At 53.0% G+C, this 16,837-nt stretch overlaps 9 protein-coding genes and 1 non-coding gene across 10 annotated transcripts; 5 read left to right on the top strand and 5 right to left on the bottom strand.

Annotated features, from left to right (window-relative positions):
* Positions 1 to 662: 662 nt before the first annotated feature.
* Positions 663 to 1,033, top strand: POSPLADRAFT_1048399 (hypothetical protein; the record flags this gene model as incomplete). Its single annotated transcript, XM_024479500.1, has 2 exons — positions 663 to 809; positions 863 to 1,033. 2 exons carry the CDS (start codon positions 663 to 665, stop codon positions 1,031 to 1,033), a joined length of 318 nt encoding a protein of 105 aa, XP_024336740.1.
* Positions 1,034 to 1,140: 107 nt separating this feature from the next.
* On the top strand, positions 1,141 to 1,211 carry POSPLADRAFT_t110. Its single transcript has one exon. It is a non-coding gene; the product is annotated as a tRNA-Gly (tRNA).
* Positions 1,212 to 1,380: 169 nt separating this feature from the next.
* POSPLADRAFT_1048400 (hypothetical protein) lies at positions 1,381 to 3,702 on the bottom strand (the record flags this gene model as incomplete). The annotated part of the gene is made up of 6 exons (XM_024479501.1): positions 1,381 to 1,458; positions 1,589 to 2,317; positions 2,371 to 3,051; positions 3,105 to 3,356; positions 3,411 to 3,526; positions 3,585 to 3,702. 6 exons carry the CDS (start codon positions 3,700 to 3,702, stop codon positions 1,381 to 1,383), a joined length of 1,974 nt encoding a protein of 657 aa, XP_024336741.1.
* Positions 3,703 to 4,389: 687 nt separating this feature from the next.
* On the bottom strand, positions 4,390 to 6,113 carry POSPLADRAFT_1183672 (hypothetical protein). The gene is made up of 7 exons (XM_024489021.1): positions 5,974 to 6,113; positions 5,881 to 5,923; positions 5,672 to 5,830; positions 4,943 to 5,622; positions 4,779 to 4,887; positions 4,624 to 4,705; positions 4,390 to 4,564 (listed from the first exon to the last, which is right to left on the bottom strand). Exons 1-7 carry the CDS (start codon positions 6,025 to 6,027, stop codon positions 4,438 to 4,440), a joined length of 1,254 nt encoding a protein of 417 aa, XP_024336742.1. The 5' UTR covers positions 6,028 to 6,113; the 3' UTR covers positions 4,390 to 4,437.
* A 1,447-nt stretch (positions 6,114 to 7,560) lies between these two features.
* On the top strand, positions 7,561 to 9,015 carry POSPLADRAFT_1048402 (hypothetical protein; the record flags this gene model as incomplete). Its single annotated transcript, XM_024479502.1, has 3 exons — positions 7,561 to 7,656; positions 7,887 to 8,138; positions 8,197 to 9,015. The coding sequence occupies 3 exons, from the start codon at positions 7,561 to 7,563 to the stop codon at positions 9,013 to 9,015; spliced, it is 1,167 nt and encodes a 388-aa protein (XP_024336743.1).
* Positions 9,016 to 9,979: 964 nt separating this feature from the next.
* POSPLADRAFT_1149176 (hypothetical protein) lies at positions 9,980 to 10,459 on the top strand (the record flags this gene model as incomplete). The annotated part of the gene is made up of 2 exons (XM_024486279.1): positions 9,980 to 10,240; positions 10,343 to 10,459. The coding sequence occupies 2 exons, from the start codon at positions 9,980 to 9,982 to the stop codon at positions 10,457 to 10,459; spliced, it is 378 nt and encodes a 125-aa protein (XP_024336744.1).
* A 518-nt stretch (positions 10,460 to 10,977) lies between these two features.
* POSPLADRAFT_1040838 (hypothetical protein) lies at positions 10,978 to 11,869 on the bottom strand (the record flags this gene model as incomplete). The annotated part of the gene is given in 3 exon segments (XM_024477811.1): positions 10,978 to 11,054; positions 11,104 to 11,658; positions 11,674 to 11,869. A coding segment is annotated over 1 exon segment (543 nt), but the record flags the coding sequence as incomplete, so codon positions are not given.
* Positions 11,870 to 12,092: 223 nt separating this feature from the next.
* Positions 12,093 to 12,736, bottom strand: POSPLADRAFT_1040839 (hypothetical protein). Its single transcript, XM_024477812.1, has one exon. The coding sequence runs from the start codon at positions 12,585 to 12,587 to the stop codon at positions 12,408 to 12,410; it is 180 nt and encodes a 59-aa protein (XP_024336746.1). The 5' UTR covers positions 12,588 to 12,736; the 3' UTR covers positions 12,093 to 12,407.
* Positions 12,737 to 13,680: 944 nt separating this feature from the next.
* On the bottom strand, positions 13,681 to 14,784 carry POSPLADRAFT_1183676 (hypothetical protein; the record flags this gene model as incomplete). The annotated part of the gene is made up of 4 exons (XM_024489022.1): positions 14,615 to 14,784; positions 14,509 to 14,562; positions 14,221 to 14,435; positions 13,681 to 14,010 (listed from the first exon to the last, which is right to left on the bottom strand). The coding sequence occupies exons 1-4, from the start codon at positions 14,767 to 14,769 to the stop codon at positions 13,682 to 13,684; spliced, it is 753 nt and encodes a 250-aa protein (XP_024336747.1). The 5' UTR covers positions 14,770 to 14,784.
* A 160-nt stretch (positions 14,785 to 14,944) lies between these two features.
* Positions 14,945 to 16,675, top strand: POSPLADRAFT_1070933 (hypothetical protein; the record flags this gene model as incomplete). The annotated part of the gene is made up of 6 exons (XM_024482417.1): positions 14,945 to 15,013; positions 15,064 to 15,222; positions 15,277 to 15,297; positions 15,351 to 15,539; positions 15,593 to 16,312; positions 16,365 to 16,675. 6 exons carry the CDS (start codon positions 14,945 to 14,947, stop codon positions 16,530 to 16,532), a joined length of 1,326 nt encoding a protein of 441 aa, XP_024336748.1. The 3' UTR covers positions 16,533 to 16,675.
* Positions 16,676 to 16,837: the final 162 nt, after the last annotated feature.

Consider the following 16,837-nt stretch of genomic DNA (forward strand, 5'->3'; position numbering starts at 1 on the left):
TGATTGTTGAACGTTGATTACCCGATGTACTACTAGGATATCTAGCACGGACATGATACGATGTTCCGCCACGCGGACTAACGAATCCAAGTAATTGCAAGCGAGTCGTTCAGTTAGAACAAACAAGTCCAAAAGTTACATGTAGGCGAGGAGTTTTCACGATGAGTGTTTAAAGGGCTACAAGTCAATCAAATATGCTCAGCATTCCGCATTTGAAGGATTGAGAACACTCTTCAGCATGCAGAGGATAAATACATGCAAAAATATGGTATGAAAGTGGGAACTCGCGAAATCGCCAGTCCTTTTCCTCAGCAATAATTTCTCGGTGATATAGCCAATAATGCTTTCGTTGCTCGTTTGCGCTCATGCCGTAGGAGAAAGCGCTTCGCGAGCCACTTGCTGTGCAGCGTGTGCATACTGCACAGAGGTACTGCAAACCCTGGAGCTTTTGCGGTGTAGTCACCAAGAGTGGCATAAGCCGCCACTCGCAGGCGGGCGTAGTAGCTGACGATGCCCAAAGTGGAGCACCGCCTGCCATACCAGGAAGTGTGGCCACCACCACAGTCGCTGATGTCACAGTGACGCACCACACAACATGACATGTATAAGTAGATGGGCATTCGACCCATCGACTACCAAAGTCACCCCCGCACTCTCCCATCATGGACACGACCCGTAACAACTATCCCAATGTCCGCAGCAAGGTCACCGACGAGGAGAGGACCTTCAAGAAGCCCTACCAGACAGTCGGCCGTCCAGAGACGACGGACCATGATATCCATGAGGAGTATTTGAAAGACCCTCCACACGTGCGTACCAGAGATTTTGACTTCCGCCCACCCCTGCTCACTATTTGTGGCAGAACCAGTCCAATGAGCTGAGCACGGATCGAACGACGCGCGGTCTAAAAGAGGGGGCACGAGAGCAGGTCGACCCCAAGCAGGAGGGCGTCCTCGGGGAGGAAACGACGGGCAAAATATCGAAAGAATCAGAGCTGGGCACGCTGACGACCGAGAATTCCGTGCACCCATGAGAGTTGTTGGATGTATATAGCCATTGTTCAAAGATCAATGATTGGCGTTGTGTATCGACAAACGGTGTGGATACTGATATTCTACAAAGGTGGGACATACGTTATAAGCATTAATGGGGTAGTGGTAACCTGGGTCGTTGCCATCGACCCGCCGGGGGTTCGATTCCCCCTTAATGCACTGTGTTTTTGGACGCTTCGTTTCGCGGCATCCTTTTGACCCAATGATTTGTACCCACTTTTTACTTTTTACTCGTTACTTAGGTCTACCCGCTCCGTGACGATCTGGTACTGTGACTTGAGATATGCCTACTCCGCGTTGCTAACGCCATAAAGTCACGGATAAGATATTATATGCCCGGCAGCAGATAGGATGCCCCAGCAGCTGAAGGTTGCACTGTCCAACGTGGTACAGCAATATACATGTGCTTGATTGATACGTCTATAACACAATAGATATAGCTACAATACGTGCTTGCGGCCCAAAACGTACACGCCTAACGAATAATGATAGTGTGTCGTAGCGTCCATTCAGCCCAGCGGGCGGCACTTTCGCACCATATCCCACGCGAAAAGGGCCGGTGTCGCAATCTTGGCGATTGCAGGAGGCGCCAGCGTCTCCGCCCTCGCACCTGCCGCGGTCCATGTCATCATTGTCGACCTCAGATTGAACGGCAGCCGGACCACCGGGTGCGTACCCTCCTGTACATGTGCCGCCTGCAGCGCCTGCACCTCCTGCGCGTGTCTCCGGACCGTATCTTGTAGGTCTTCAGAGAGCGCAGCGTAGGCATCGTGCGTGCTCGCGAGATCTCTCCGCAGGCGCTGTATCTCCTCGTCCTTCATCTGAGCGATGGACGTCGCACGCTCCGTCGCAGAGTCGAGCCTCGCTCTGAGCGACTGCACATCGAATGTGCTAGACTGCAAGGCGGTTTCCGACCTCGCGAGCTCTGCTTGCATGAGCCGTAGCGTGGCTTCCTGCTCTGCGACCCGCACTTGGAATGACTTGGCTTGTTCCTCGAGTGCCGCGTTGTGCTCGGCCTGCACTTGTTCGATAGCAGCATGATGGGCTGCACGAAGTCGCTCTTCAGTCGCTTCCATGTCAGCCCGTACTACCGACATCTCGTTCTGGAACGAGATGGCAGCGTCCATCTGCAAATGGGGCGTCAGAAACCCTATCTCGTAAACGAAGTGCTGAAGTACCTTGGCCTGTTGAACTGCCTCCTGCATAAGCCGGTCGTGTTCGGATTTCAGGGCGACCGCATCTGCGTTGAACTTGGCTTCTCGTGCCTGAGGACAAATATCAGTGCTGATTATACGCCCATGGACAACTTTCGTTGTACCTCAAGTTCCGAAGTTGCCTTCGTCAATTCCTCCCGCAACATGTCCTGTTTGCCCTGATGCAATTGCTCTGTTTCCGTGAGCGTGCGGAGGTGCTCCTGTGCTCGTGCCACAGCCTCGGCCCTGGTCGCTTCGTGTTCGTCGAGCGCCTTCTCCAGGTCAACACGTAGCTCCTCGAGACGGCGTGCCTGCTCCGTGTTCTCAGCATGCACCTCGTCCAGCTCGCGCTCGACCAGCTCCAGGGCGCGCTCCGTGGTCTGCAGGTCGGCCTCTTTCTTCTCGGTTTCCCGCGCAGCAGCCTCTTTCTCCGCCGCGAGGGACGCAAGGCGCTCCTCCAGTTCGTGCAGGCGTTCGAGTGAATCAATCAGCTCGCGTTGCGCTTCTTCCCGCCCTTGCGTCGTCGTGGCAAGCTCTGCCTGGAGTTCACGGGCCCGCGTAGACCACTCGGCGCTCTCTGCCTGAACGGTAGCCATCTGGGTGGTCAATGTGTCCGCACGAGCGGCCATAGCGTGAAGCTCCTCAGTCTGAGCATTGATTTTCTCCTGGCTCAGTGCGAGGGCTACCTCCACATCGCGTTTATCCGCTCGAGTCCGTTTGAGTTCCTCCTCGACCTGCAGACGAGCGTCACGCTCAGCCTCGAACTGTGCGTCCTTTCGTTCGGCAGCTTTCCGGGTCGCCTCGAGCTGTGTGACAGCATGTTAGCTGCTGATGCCTTCCCACGAGCCAGCTCACGCACCTCATCACGCACGACTTCCAACGCGGACTGGTCGTGCGAACGGTCTTCTTCGAGCGCCGCGAGGCGTTCGCGCAGTGATGTGCACTCTTCGAGCGCCTTCGCCTTCGCCTCCTCCGAGGTGTCGAGTAGCGACTTCTGCTGCGCAATCTCTGCCTGTGCTGCGCTCAATGCGGACTCGGCCTTCCCCGCGCGGTCGAGCAGCGTCGTGACGGTTTCATTCTTCTGTGCGAGAGCAGCGTTGGCCTCATCCAACTGACAAGACATCAGCTTTCCCGACACACCCGCGGCGCTACTGCGTGCACATACCTTGGCTCGTAGTTCCTCGACCGTCTTCGGGTCGTCTCTGACGTCGTCTGACTTAACGGTATCTGACGTCGGCAGGGACAGCATGGAGCCATTGGGACTGCTCCGCTCAACGCTCTCTGAGTAGCGCCAATACGTTAGGCTAGCTCTCTGTCTCAGGCAGTTCTCAACACATACCGGTAACGGACATGAAGGAGGCCATGGACGGCAGGCTCTTCAGCCGGCTGACGGCGGTCCCACCGACGCGGGCCAGCGCCCATGGGCGAACCTTCCTTGGCTCTGGGGGTGCAGACATGACGGGTTTCGATGTTCAATGCTAGAGGCTCGAATGTGCGAATGAGTTGGGTCAGCGTATCAAGTCCGCCTGCGGATAGACAATGGTGTTGCCCGAGAACCAACGCGCAAGAGTGTTATATAGAAGGAGACCAGCACCCCAGCAGCGGTGTAAACACGCACTTTACTGCGACGGACCCTCACGCATTGATGACTGTGTGCAGCCTGCTCATATCATATCGCAGGAGGCTGCACGGATTCCTCGAGGCATCGGCCGAGTGGACTGCTGATGTGCGCTTTGTGCACCGCGGCCTGGTCGTCACGGAATGCGAGCATGTCACATAACTGTCTTCACATTCAGCGAGATTGAGTCCGAAACTTGCCAGATAGCGCAGACGAGAAGTCCCGCTGAGCATGGCGCATATGGGGGCCGGCATGGTGGCTCCTATGCAGTGCCTGAGCGATCTCACGGGGCACGCGAGCCAACACGTTGCTGCCAACTGGTGAGACAATGCAGGATTGAGCAGACAATAAAGTCTCATACCGTATAACACGCTTACCGGCCAACCTTAATTGCTGTGGAGCAGCAGGGACTGCGCTGCGATGTCAAGAGGAACGTCTCAGCGGGAGCAGTTCTGCCAACCGACTGCAGTGGGCGGTCTGCATACATCTTGTAGCTTCGTAATAGCACGCGCCAGGAATAACCCAATAACAATGAACAGCAAATACATAGACAACACGAGAGCAGAGCACCAATTTACATGAGCTTGCCGTTCGAGTATCCCTGGCCCACTCCCCCGTTCTTTAACGCCCGTGTCGTTGCAAACAGGACGCTATCGATCAGCGAGGCGACTGTGAGCACACCGCCCACGATAGCGCATGTCCTAACAGGTCAATCAATGACCATCAGTACGACTCGGAGATCTGCGATGCCAAAACATACGAGGTAAGGAAGTGCGCGAACGACTGTCGCGTCTCCGTATGCACGATCAGGATTGGCGAGATGTCGTAATTGAAGAACGCGCCTGGGTTTGACGTTACGTCAGATCAGGTCCGCCGTGCAACCTATCAGCAGATGTAAAAGGTGTCAATGCTCACCCGGGATGCCAGTCGATCCATGCGAAACGTGCACGCCTTCCTTGTCCTCTTGTTGACCCTTAGTCAGATCGCGCTCGAAATGCGTCGCACTGTACTGGTGTGTTTTGAGCTGCCACACAGCCTGATTAGCAAGCACATTTGAATAGCTGCGTGGCTGTACGTACAATCTTGCCATCCAGCATATCGAACTGCGTGGAAACCACCTTGAGGAAATATTGGAACATGTACTGCTGCTTCGCCGTCCTGCCCGACTTGCCGTCGAGCGGGTTGCCATCGATCCCAGCACGACGTTTGAACTGTGTCGTGAGCTGCCTATGTCCTTCTTGATCACTCTCAAATGCGAATTGGTGAATGTTGTGTGAAAAGTCATGGCGGTTCTTGTCTTCGCGCAGGTATGGCACGAGCTCATAGATATTCTGTGCCGCCGTGCGGAACGAGCGACCGGGCGAAAGGTGAATGTTCCCAACGACCTTGTTGACGCGGACCTTGCCGGCGATGTTGCAGCCCTCACTCGCCTGCTCCTTCAGTTTGTCTGACCAGCCCTCGCTCACGCACTGCTCAATACCGTCCGGGCGGTTGAAACTCCAGCCGCGGTCGACGTATGCTTGGCGGACCTCGTCACACGTGTTGCAGCATCCGCTCGGTGGTGGTTTTCCGCCAAAGCACGAACCACAGTATCCAGAGCCACGCTGTTCGTTCAGCTTGTCGAGATCATTGCGTAGCTCGCCACTTGTTGAGAGAGCGGACATCGGCTCGCCCTTTTCGTCGAGCCGCGTCTTAACGATGTTATGCGAGATATCGTTTTGTGTCTCTCCGGAGATGTCCATCACGTCAAGGCTAAGTACTGAATATGTTCAATAGGGAGAGAGCGAGCAGAGAAAATGGCAGCTCACAATAGCATGGTACTCGAGGGAACGTAATGTTCATACGCACGTTCAGTTTTTCTCCTCGGCTCTTGTCGACCAGGATAGACGTATCGATGTTCACGCGTCGATAGTCTAGAAACTCGATTGTCGTGAAGGCCAGAATAATGGCCGCGGACAGAATGGTCACTTTGAAACGAGTCAAATACCGTCCCGACAACAGCTCATAGACCACTCACAGAACGCGCCGGTGCGCGTCTTGACCTTCACATCTTCCATGGTCTGTATCCCCGTAAGAAACCGCCAGCACATTGCGTAGCAGATGCTCTAACCTTGCCGAAGGCATCAATGCCTTTCAGCGAACTGAAGAGACCCTTTGCAGGCATCGTGACTGTCAGCGTACACCACAGGTGCCCAGAGAAAGAGAGGAATAGCACCCCGAGATGAGGCTCGCGAACGGCAGGTCAGGATCAGTCGAAGAAAGTTAGAGTCTGGCGCCGTACGTGTCCCGAGTCCGTATCCAGTGCTCACTATTGATGGCGACGCGCTCGCCACGTGTTTCTGCACACGTGATCACGCGTCAAAACGCGACGGACGTGTGCACTCAACGCTGGGTGCAGTGGCGATACTCTCCATGCCCAGTTCTATTGGGGGCGTAGAGACGTTAGCAGGATTTAGTTTATAAATGACAATCCTGAATATATTAAACCTCCAGGGGACTGGAATTGAAAAATTAAAAGAAGCCAGCCTCCAGGGCCGGTATCCGTACGGAAGATTGGAATTCACGGACCTCAGGGATACGAGTGCGTAATTTGCGTTATCGGCGAATGGCCTTCGTCTAATATATATAGAAAGCTTGCTGTTACTTATATGCATATGCAGAAAGTGGCATGGCGCTATCAAAAGCCTCAACGTGAAAACATCCAGTGCAACTCTATATGCCATCATGCGACGAGGAAACGTCGAGTGGAACGGTACATTACCATATCTAGTATCTTCAGCGCTAATAGAGCATTCCCATGTCGAAGGCTCTCTTCCTGGTATTACGACACATAACTTTACTTTATCAAAAGTATCTACGTCAACAACACAGAATATGATTGATATAAGCACGGCGTGATATATTCCGACATCAGGCTGATATAGAAGTTGCATTGACTGGTCAAGCAGATAGTAGCGAGCAACCCTAGGCGATATCCTTTGAACAGGCCCGACAGATGAGTACAGTCGCCATCTGTATCCCGCGAACGGCATGAGATAAAGCATAGCCTGGGCAGGAAAAGAGCAAAACTTGATCACATGAACCCTGCCATAAGATCATCTTTGAATCAACGACCCGAGTGGCTGGCGATACCTCACCGTTCAGCGCAGTCCCTGCTGAAACCGACTTGGTGAATTGTGGAGGCACTGCGTGGATCAATAAGTATAGAACACATCATACCTAATTCCGCAAGCTCATAGGTTCTATGGTGTTGCAAAGAAATGGCGGAAGAGTCAGGCCGCTCCCAAACCTATCTCATAGAAGCCGAGCGTAGGCAACGGGACGCATTTGCGCCGCGCTCCGGAGACGTTCCTGTGGGTCCTAGCATCCCAAATACAGGGACATCGAGAACGTGTCAACCATATCCGCTGAGAACCTATCACGCAGATTCTGAGCGCCCGCCGTCTTAAGTTCTCGAATTTGACTAGCGGCCTCGAGGTTATCACGATGTATACAGGGATCCTGTCCGAGCTTCCCTGGAACCGAGGCACGCCGCAACCATGCGTGGCTGCAGCACGCAGCAGCGGAGAATGTAGCTACCTAGTGTTTGTCACTGCCTTTGTACCAGCTGCTCCCTTGAATAACGCGCACGGCAGCAACACAGGGTCTGTCGAACCAAGAACGAATCACCCCTCCAAGTTTATCATCTGTGTCTATTATGTCGTTTACGCAGCAACAAACCAAGACCATGCGTCCATGGGGTCTGGCGCGAGTCGGGGGGTCCGCCATTGGTCGCCTGATGAGCCGCCCAAGCGTGAGTTCACTCGTGGCCGGCAATGGTAGGTCAACCTACTAAGTCGTCGCGTCTATGAGCTTGAAAGGCCCTGGTCTTGGCAGGATTCGACCGGTCGGACGGCAGTAGCCCCAACGAGTCCATCGTATCGCTTCCCGCCGCGGACGATGGCAGGTTATCAGAAATGCAGAGAAAGGCGAGTGGACGCACCCTTCACGCTTGTTTCTGGACGACGATGACATTGCTTGCAGCTGGACGAAGCGAATGGCGCATTAGCTTCTAAGGACAAGACGATCAAACAGCTCCTGGGCCGTGTAACCAATGCCGAATCAGCATCCGTCGCGTTGCAAAGTGAGCTCGACGAATACAGATCCTCGTTGTCTGCATCGGAGGAGGAGAAGCGTCGCGCAGAGGCTGTGTCTACAAGCTACCAAGAACGCTTTGCCACGTTGGAGGCAGAATACATTCAAGAACATGAGGGCCTGCAGGAAGCGCTGCGACAGGTAAGTGCCTGTTAGCTGTGCAGTATACGAGGATACTGATATCCATCCTACTGATCAGCTGGAAGATATCAGAATGCGATTTGCAGCCGAAGAGAGCCGTGTGGCAGATCTTGAGTCCCATCTACAACATGCTGAGGCCGACCTCGGTATTGCAAGAAACGAGCTGCTCGGCCATCGGACGTCTGCCACCAGCAAATTGCTCGCGGTAACCGCAGAGCTTGATGCGGAACGCACGGCGCGCTCGCAGATAGAAACAGAGCTCACCGCAAGCCGTTCGCAAGCCGAGGAACTTGAGACTGCGCAGGCGCAAACACAACATGATCTCGAGGCGCGAACAGCAGAGCTCGAGCAACTGACAATCCGCGTCGAGGCCCTCGTTTCCCAAACTGCCCTCTTGCATGCGCATCGAGATCAGCTGGCAGCGAAGGTAGACGATCTCGAATCGCAGGCGCACATTCGGCAGACGCTTGAACGCGACCATGACGAGGCGCTAAGCTGCATGCAGCAGCTCCAAGCCCGCCTGGCGCAATCGGTCACGGCATGGCAGCAGACAGCCGAGGAAGCTCGCAGGATGGACGACGAGCTGCAGCAGACGCGAGAAGAAGCCGCACGGCACACGCAGATGGCAGATGCGCAGCTGGACGAGGCTCGCCGGCACATTCAGATCCTCGAGCACGAGAAGCTGGAGGCGCTGCAGCGCGTTGCAGCAATCAGACGGACTCGGGAGGAGGTCGTTGGTCACTTCCAGCATCAGATTGCTATCGGGGACGCGGAGAAGGCCGCGCTCCAGCAGACGAACGTCGCGCTCCGGCGACACATCGACGAGCTCTCGCGCGCGCAGTCAAAGGACGGGTCGGCGGGCTGTACCATTCAGTAGATTCCACGGACACTGAAGACGAACATTTTTCCGTTGTAGGCTGTAGTCGTTAACCTCACCTAGGAGTATATTTCTAGGGAGCAGCTGTAAGTTATTATGTACGCATAAATATTCGCACCGAAACATGTAACAAAGCAAATCGCAAGGCTTCGCAAACCATCTCGGTTCGAACGCTGCACTTCGCGAACGACCTCATAATCGTCAGCATTTCTCCCGTAGCTCCGCGAAGAGCGCCTCCAGGCACTCTTCGTTGGTCTGTACACACGCACTCATGTGCGCCATGTCGCAGCACCTTCATAGAAGGTGTGACAGAGATGAGACCAATCCCAGGGCAGAACCTCGGGAGTGAGCGTCGGACGAGCGCATCGTGCGTCGTGTTGTAAGACGAACATACTTGGTCATTCTTCTTCCACCGAATTCAAAGTATACAATCGTTCGGCAAGTTCTGTTGTACTCTGGGTCCGTACAATTCTAGTCAAAGCCCGGAGATATCCACAGAGCCAGGTCGAGAGCCAGCACTGTACTTTACAAAGATCTTGCTGGCCGACGACGAGTTCTATGTAGTTGCAATACTTGCTGCTTACTTACCAAAGAGGTAACCGAGGATCCGCAGGATGATAAAGACCTTGGTGAATGGTCGGGGATGAGAGCGTCCACCCGACTCGGACGGCGTCACGGCAGCGTGACGCGTCTCACACGCGTGCGCTGCTGTCTCAACCTGCTCATCATTCTCAGTGCTGGCCCCTGGACATTCAGGACTACATCACCACATAACTCTTGATCGTGTGCTGATCATTGGCGGCACTATAGCAATACTCAAGCGCAGGCAAGTTTGCAACCGCCACCGGTAGAGGCGACATGAGAAGCTCAGACGCAGGCATCTCTACATGGCCCTGCTCGCTCATCACTTCGGATCTACCGCGTGTTCGACAGCATACCCATTCTTCCAGTGACAAGCTCGTGGATGGCTGACGGTCATCGATGTGGAAATCCGTCCGACGAGTCTGAACAATCTTCTTGGACGCCTGTGCCATCTGCCGACGACAATTCGAGACCTTCGACTCCCAATTTTCCTACTGTGGAGCTCACCAGCGCGCTGGGAGAGCAGTGTTTTGGAATTGTCAATTTCACTATCGTATCGTCTACTGTGCACGAAGCATCTGCGCGTGTCGCCCTTCTCGAAGGAAACACTGTCATCATCTCGCTTTCTTCTCGCGGATATAGGGTACGTGTATGCTATGCCGTGTTGCTATTTCTCGCTGACGATGTCATATGCGCAAAGGCTGTGCTGGTGCCTGGGCTGGAGACGCGAGAGGTGCCAGCAGAGATCACCTTAGGGCGCTCGTACGAGAGCATCGAGGACATCTTGACGGTATTGAGTTCTCGTTACGGAGATGTGCGTCGAGATAGATTGTTTGCCAAGCTGCAGGCGCTATCACCATGATGAAAGTACCTGTTTACTCCATTGATGCTGTACGGCGAAGAGCCAGTGATGATAACCCTGACAGCAACTTTGATTCGGGAAATATCAGACTATGACACGTCATCTAATTGTCCATATGCGTGAGTTACGGTTGTAGCATGAATCCACCTTCTAGGTCCTGCTCTCGGACGCGCTATGTCGCACAGGTGAGTGGTCGGTGCCATGTCTGATTGTCATGAGAAAGATAGCCAGTACATACATAATTAATCTCCTGCAAACAGAATCCCATGTACTTCCGTCAGGATTACAAGCCTAGAGCGAATGCATGTGCAGCGCGTGGAGCAATGACGGGCGCACTGCACATATCCACCTCGTGGTTCGCAATGAGGGTGGGCCTTCCTACAACCCTGCTACTAATCCCAACCTACTGAATGGAAAGTGAATTACATAATGCTTACTTTACGACAGCAAAGGACTACGTATCCAGAGAGCAAGACGGAAGATGACAAATGTACAGCTGAATATATACAAGTACAGAGATAGCAGAATCTCCAAAGATGATAGCTATGTATAGACCGAATGACACCGAGACGAGAGGACACTAGAGACGATAGATCTGTGAAAAGCGTCAGTTAGCTTGCCAAACGACGCACAAAAGGACGCACCGTGGTCCGCGTTCACCACAGGTACCGACGAGTAGTCCACCAACAGTTCATCTCGTCCAGGTACCATTTGGGCTTCTCGGTCACGCCCAGTGCGGCGCCATAGCGCTCAATGTCTTCTTGCGAAGGCAGCTTTTGTGTGACGTCATAGTTGGTAAACAGCGACACGATGGTGCACTCGCTACCTCGCATTGCGCCTCCGATCTCAAGATTCGGTAATTCGATGCCAAGATCATTGGCTACTTGCACTATAACATCGTTCATGGTGTCCAACATGTCGACACCAGGCCACCGAGGATCGTCGTCTTCGTCCTTGTCCTTGTCCTCATCCTCATCCTCATCCTCGTCCTCGTCCTCGTCCTCGTCTTCCACATCCTTGGGATCGTAAGCGGCTTTTGTGATTATACAATCGTACTTCTCAGCTAGCTCGAGGAGTTTCTCATCGTCAGCCACCCAACCAAATCGCAAGACTGGTGGCCGAAGGGAGGCATGTGAACGAGGTATGAGAGCGCGAGGGAGTGTGTCGAGAGGATCAGATTCACAGGTCCGCCTAACATCCTGCCACAGTATAAGCAGGTATTGGAATGGCGTAGAAAAAGCAGGAACATACGTCAAAGGTTGGTCTTCTCTTCAGTGGCGCATAAGGGAAGTGAAGTGGTGTGGTCGAGCGAGGAGGGTCCAGCGAGAAATGATCTATGACAACCCTTCGTGAATTTTTAACTTTGACAACGGTGGTCATTTCAGATAGTATCAGGAGGTATCAGGAGAGCGTATGAGAATGCGTTGGTACGAAGAGCAACGAGACGCCTGAAGTTCAACGTTCAACGATCGTGATCGAACATATCGTTGTGGCCGCATCTGATTAGATCTTATTCCGAAGGTGGCTCGATGAGGGGTACGTTGCATACGGTCGCATACAGTCTTTGAACATTCTCAGTGTCGGTTCATTGTCCGTTAAGGCGAGCTCTCCTCAACCTAATCTACCAAATGGATAGTGAGTTACAGAGGGCACACTTGGCAATAGCGGACGACTACGTAGTCAAAGAGCAAGGCAGAAAATTACAAATGTACAACCGAATTTATACAAGTACAGAGGTAGAAGGATCTCCAAAGATGATAGGTATGCGCAGGTCGGCCAACACCGAAAGGAAACAGCGATTGAGACGATAGACCTGTGAATAGCGTCAGTCAGTTTGCCAGACGACGTGCAAGAGGAGTCAGGACGCACCGTAATTCGCGTTTCACCTCCATATCGATTAGCAGTCCCCAACAATCAAACACATCCAACCGCCACCTGGGATCTCCGGTCACTCCGAGTACAGCGCCAAAAGCTCACCGTCTTCCGGCGAAGGTAGCCCCTGCTTGATGTCGTGGTTGGTGAACAGCGACACAATGGTGTCGTCGTCATCTTGCATGAAACCTGCGATTCGGAGGCTCGGGAACTTGATGCCAAGATCGCTGGCGACTTTCGTTATAGCATTGTTCATTGTGGGCAATATCTCGACTCCTGGCCACCGAGGATCCTCCGGGTCGTAAAGAACCGTTTTGAATATGCAGTTGTACTTATCCGCTAGCTTGGAGAGTTTCTCGGGCCCGGCTACTTAACCATATCGTACGACCAGTAGCCGGAGGGAGGCTTGTAGACGGGGTATAGGGACACGAGGAAGTGTATCGAGAGGAGCACAGGTACAGGCACGCACAATGATTCCACACAAAGTAAGCAGATGAGCATTTGCCGTAAGTAGAAAGCGAAACACACCTCGCGATTTGGTTTGATCTTCAGAGGCGCATAAGGAAGACGAACGCCTCTTTTGAGGCCTGGAGGGTCTAGCGAAGGATGGTCTATGGCGATCTTCGCCAAAGTGTTCAAGTCGATTGCAGTGGTCATTTTTGACAGTTTACAACCAATGGTGCTTGAAAATGTAGTAAGAAGCGTAGGTTTGAGCTGGGATGCGAGCGAGACAGTGAAAGTTAAGGGCAGTAAAGCATGGACAATATTATTGTGACTAACAAGTCACCCTTCACCTTCTTTTGGCAAGGCCCTAGTAACCCACACTGGTCACATTTTTGCTCAAACCAAAGGACATAGAGAACTGACATTCGCCACGGATGGGCTCACCTCCAATACTTCCTCTCATTGTGCCTCCACGTCACCAGACGACACATAGGACCTACCGAGGGCAGCGTATCAGATCTCGGAAAGCGAGAAAAAGGCAACAGCACGTACTGCGGGGGTTCATGTATTCTCCCAGGAGCATCGATGCTGGGCCATATTCAGAGTGTTCAATGCGGGACAAGACCCACCCGGTGTAGCAGCAACTTCCTCGGAAGCCGTAACAATAACGATAAGTAGCCCATACTATTGTTGTTAATGATTGAGGACCGCATTGTATACACCCTGCTGCAATATGGGCTGGTGAACGCGAGTAATCTTGCATCCACACTGATCGTGGCCAATTCCATTAGAAGGGGCATTTGCGAGAGCAAAACAGGCATCAAGCTCAGTCTTTACAAACACTATTATCATTAGCGCACAACATTCCAGTATTCGAGCCAGTCAGATTATGTCTTCTCACCGAGATCAGGCTGGTATGCCTATCTCACGAAAGCTTCCCGAAAGTTTTCTCCCTTGTAGAGCTTCCTCATACATGGCCCTCGTGAATGTACCTCCTTCTCCGCCACCCCTAGCTCTCCAAAGAACACCAGCGATCCATTCACGTTCCGACTCATTACGCAGGCAATTTACCCACCAGCGGTCCATGCTCCCGCGGATCCCATTTGTATCGAGCTTCCCATGCTCACTCTGTTCCGCGAGCACGAAGAGTAAGAAGCCAGCATTGAGATGCTCGAGTCCCAGTATCGAGAGACTTTTCAAAATGCGTGTAATGCGTAAATTGTTGTGAGACGCGCCTGTAACGGATGATATGCTTAGAATTTCGGTAAAAGAGAAGTTAGTGGGCCGTACTGTATCCCATCACATCATGCGTAGGCTATGATAATGGGATGCGGCATAAATACCCAACTAGAATAATAGGGACCGTGCATCACGCACGGGATGGCGCCTCGCCACAGTGGTATGCACGACGAACGAATTGCAGCAGAGTCTAGTCGTCTACTTACGGACAAGATTCCTATAGCGTTCTTTATAATTTGCTGGGGATCGTGCGAGAAGGCCAGTCTCTTTATCATCGAGGCGCATGCCATAGAAGTCGAGCATGAGCTCGTAGGAACGGCAGACGCGGTTGACGATCTCGGGGTCGGACCTCATTGCTGCGATTTCATGTTTCTGCAAGGGCTGAGATTCATAGTTCATTCCTTGCTCCGGGATCGGGAAGCTGTACCAAAGGTAGCGGGACCAGAAGGTGAGAGGGAACTGTTCGACTTTCCCACTCACGAGCCATAACTTACAGCCACTGAATGAAACCGTGTTTGTATTCTAGCTTTGCGTAGTCTCCTTTCCATCTAAGCAATTGGTGTGTCCAATAGCGTCTAAAAAGGGAGGAAGAAACCGTACTGTTGATGTAACTCATCAATGAGAAGGTTATCTGGGCGACAGCGCAGTTCATTCGAATAGAAGCGTAGATTAGAATTCAGAGACGGCTCGTCGTCGATGCTGTTCTGATAATCCTCAAGGAACTCGCGTACATCACGAGGGATCGCTGCTGACATGTTGGTCAACTGTCGTTGAGGGAGTGTAGGTCGCCGGGATGTATGTTGTATAAGGTGGCGGCGTATCATGGTCAAGTGGCCCTGAGCGCGCGCTCTAACCACGGATTATCGGAGTTTGAACTTGCCCTAATCGAACGAATATTCAGCCACACTTGGCATAACCTCGACCGTACCAATGCCGCCGACACCGTCGTCCATAATCTCAGATGCTCTGAACTCCCTTTCGAAGGCAACTAACATTGCGGTATGTTCTGAGTATATGTGGCACTCAGCAGCTGACACGGGTCATGGTAGCTTGCGACTGTTGAAGACCAAGCCCGGTCAGATGTCGCACGCGCAAACGCGGAAGCAAGCGAGACGCGCCGCGAACGTGATGACGCGCTCAAGCAGCTTCACGCCCTCAGAATTGAGGAGAGGGATTGGGAGAGACGCGAAGAAGCTTGGAAAGCCGCTGTGAGCACATCGCCATACCTACTCCATTCCCCGGCTAAGTTCAGATAATTGCAGTTAGACAAGGCTGAACTGACTGTATGTTACTTGCTCTCGGACAGGGACCTTCGTACTGATTGAGTGCTATGAAGATCAAACATCACAACGAGACCATTGCCCATCTGAGGGCGGAAACACATCAATGGAAGGCACAGCTCTCGCGGTTGGAGGAGACCTCACGACAAGAGATTGCGGACTGGAAGGAGCAATACCTTCATGCTGAACAAGATCGTTGCCACTTGTCTTCGCGCATCAACGAGCTAGTTGCAGAGCAGCTCGCTGTGAGTCACCTCACGTCTTCATGCACCGCACTACTCGACTTAATGCTTGACAGTGGAATACCCAGGTAAATGCAGGCGTGGTGGCCACAACCCAGAAGACACCATATCCTGATTTCTATGACTCATCCACATCGTCGACGACTACCAAACGGGCCTCTACATTGTCGGCGGTCCCCTCCCTGCACAAGCAACAAACGCCATTACTTTCTGCACAACCCGGTGACGAGCCTCAGTCACAGCCACGCAAGTCGCGGCCCGCTCAGACACCTTCCAAAGCTGCGCCCAATGCCGTGAAAGCAGTGGCACCCACACCATCACGCGCTTCACAAATACAGACCCGTGTTAATGAACCGTCAGGACCGACAAGCAAGACGCTGCGCACATCTCAAGCTCCACATCTCTCAACTACTCGTATGACGCCCGGCTCTCGCTCCAAGCAGCAGGCTGAGGCCCAGCCGCTACAGCAGCGTGTCATCCGTCGGGTTCAAGCTATCATCTCTGTCCCTGTCAAGGAAGAGGAAGATTCTGAAGGCGAGGGCCTTGAGTCAGAGGCATCCGGCTCGGCGTATGAGCCGGATGAGGAGCAGCCCATAAGACGTAAGAGAGCCGGGCGGATGTCAGTTTCTGCCAAGGAGAAGCAGGCGCGCGCCTGGAGAGAAGAGGACGACGGCGAAGACGATGAGGAACAGCCAGTGCATGGACGGGCACCACGACGAGCAAGGCACATTCAGGCAGACGATTCTGATGTAGATGAACTCGCCATGGGTATTGGGGTATGTGTTCAGCTGTTAGCGTTTAAGCCCGCTGACCGAAGCATTGTCTTAGGACGATGAGGAATATGGCCAGGCTATCGTTGCAAGAAATAGTCCTCAGAAGAATGCACGCAAGGACACGAGCGGGCGTCCCTCATTGGGCTCTAAGAAGCGGAAGCTGGATACTGGGACTACTCCAGGGTCTCGAGGGACTACGACGAAGGTCGCGCGCAAAAAATGAGCATATCAAGACCTCGTGAACTGATGACTGTATCCCTACTGTGGCTGTTTTGTATCCTGCCTTTGCTCTCCTGACGCACCTACACATCTTAAGTCGCTGTATTCACAACCTAATTCTTACATGTAGCCTCCACAGCCTATTGTATCTCACAGACATGCAGGGTATACCCCCTAAGGATGAGAAGCAATGGACCATTGTGATTATTATACATGTGCAGGTAAGTCAATAACTTATGGGAAAACAAAGCCGTCCTCTACAACAGGAAACCCACGGCCTCCCGTACTAGCTCGCAGCCTATCTGTTGT

The sequence above is a fragment of the Postia placenta genome, assembly GCF_002117355.1.
Source record: "Postia placenta MAD-698-R-SB12 unplaced genomic scaffold POSPLAscaffold_11, whole genome shotgun sequence".
In the NCBI taxonomy this organism is placed as follows: Eukaryota; Fungi; Basidiomycota; class Agaricomycetes; order Polyporales; family Adustoporiaceae; genus Rhodonia; species Rhodonia placenta.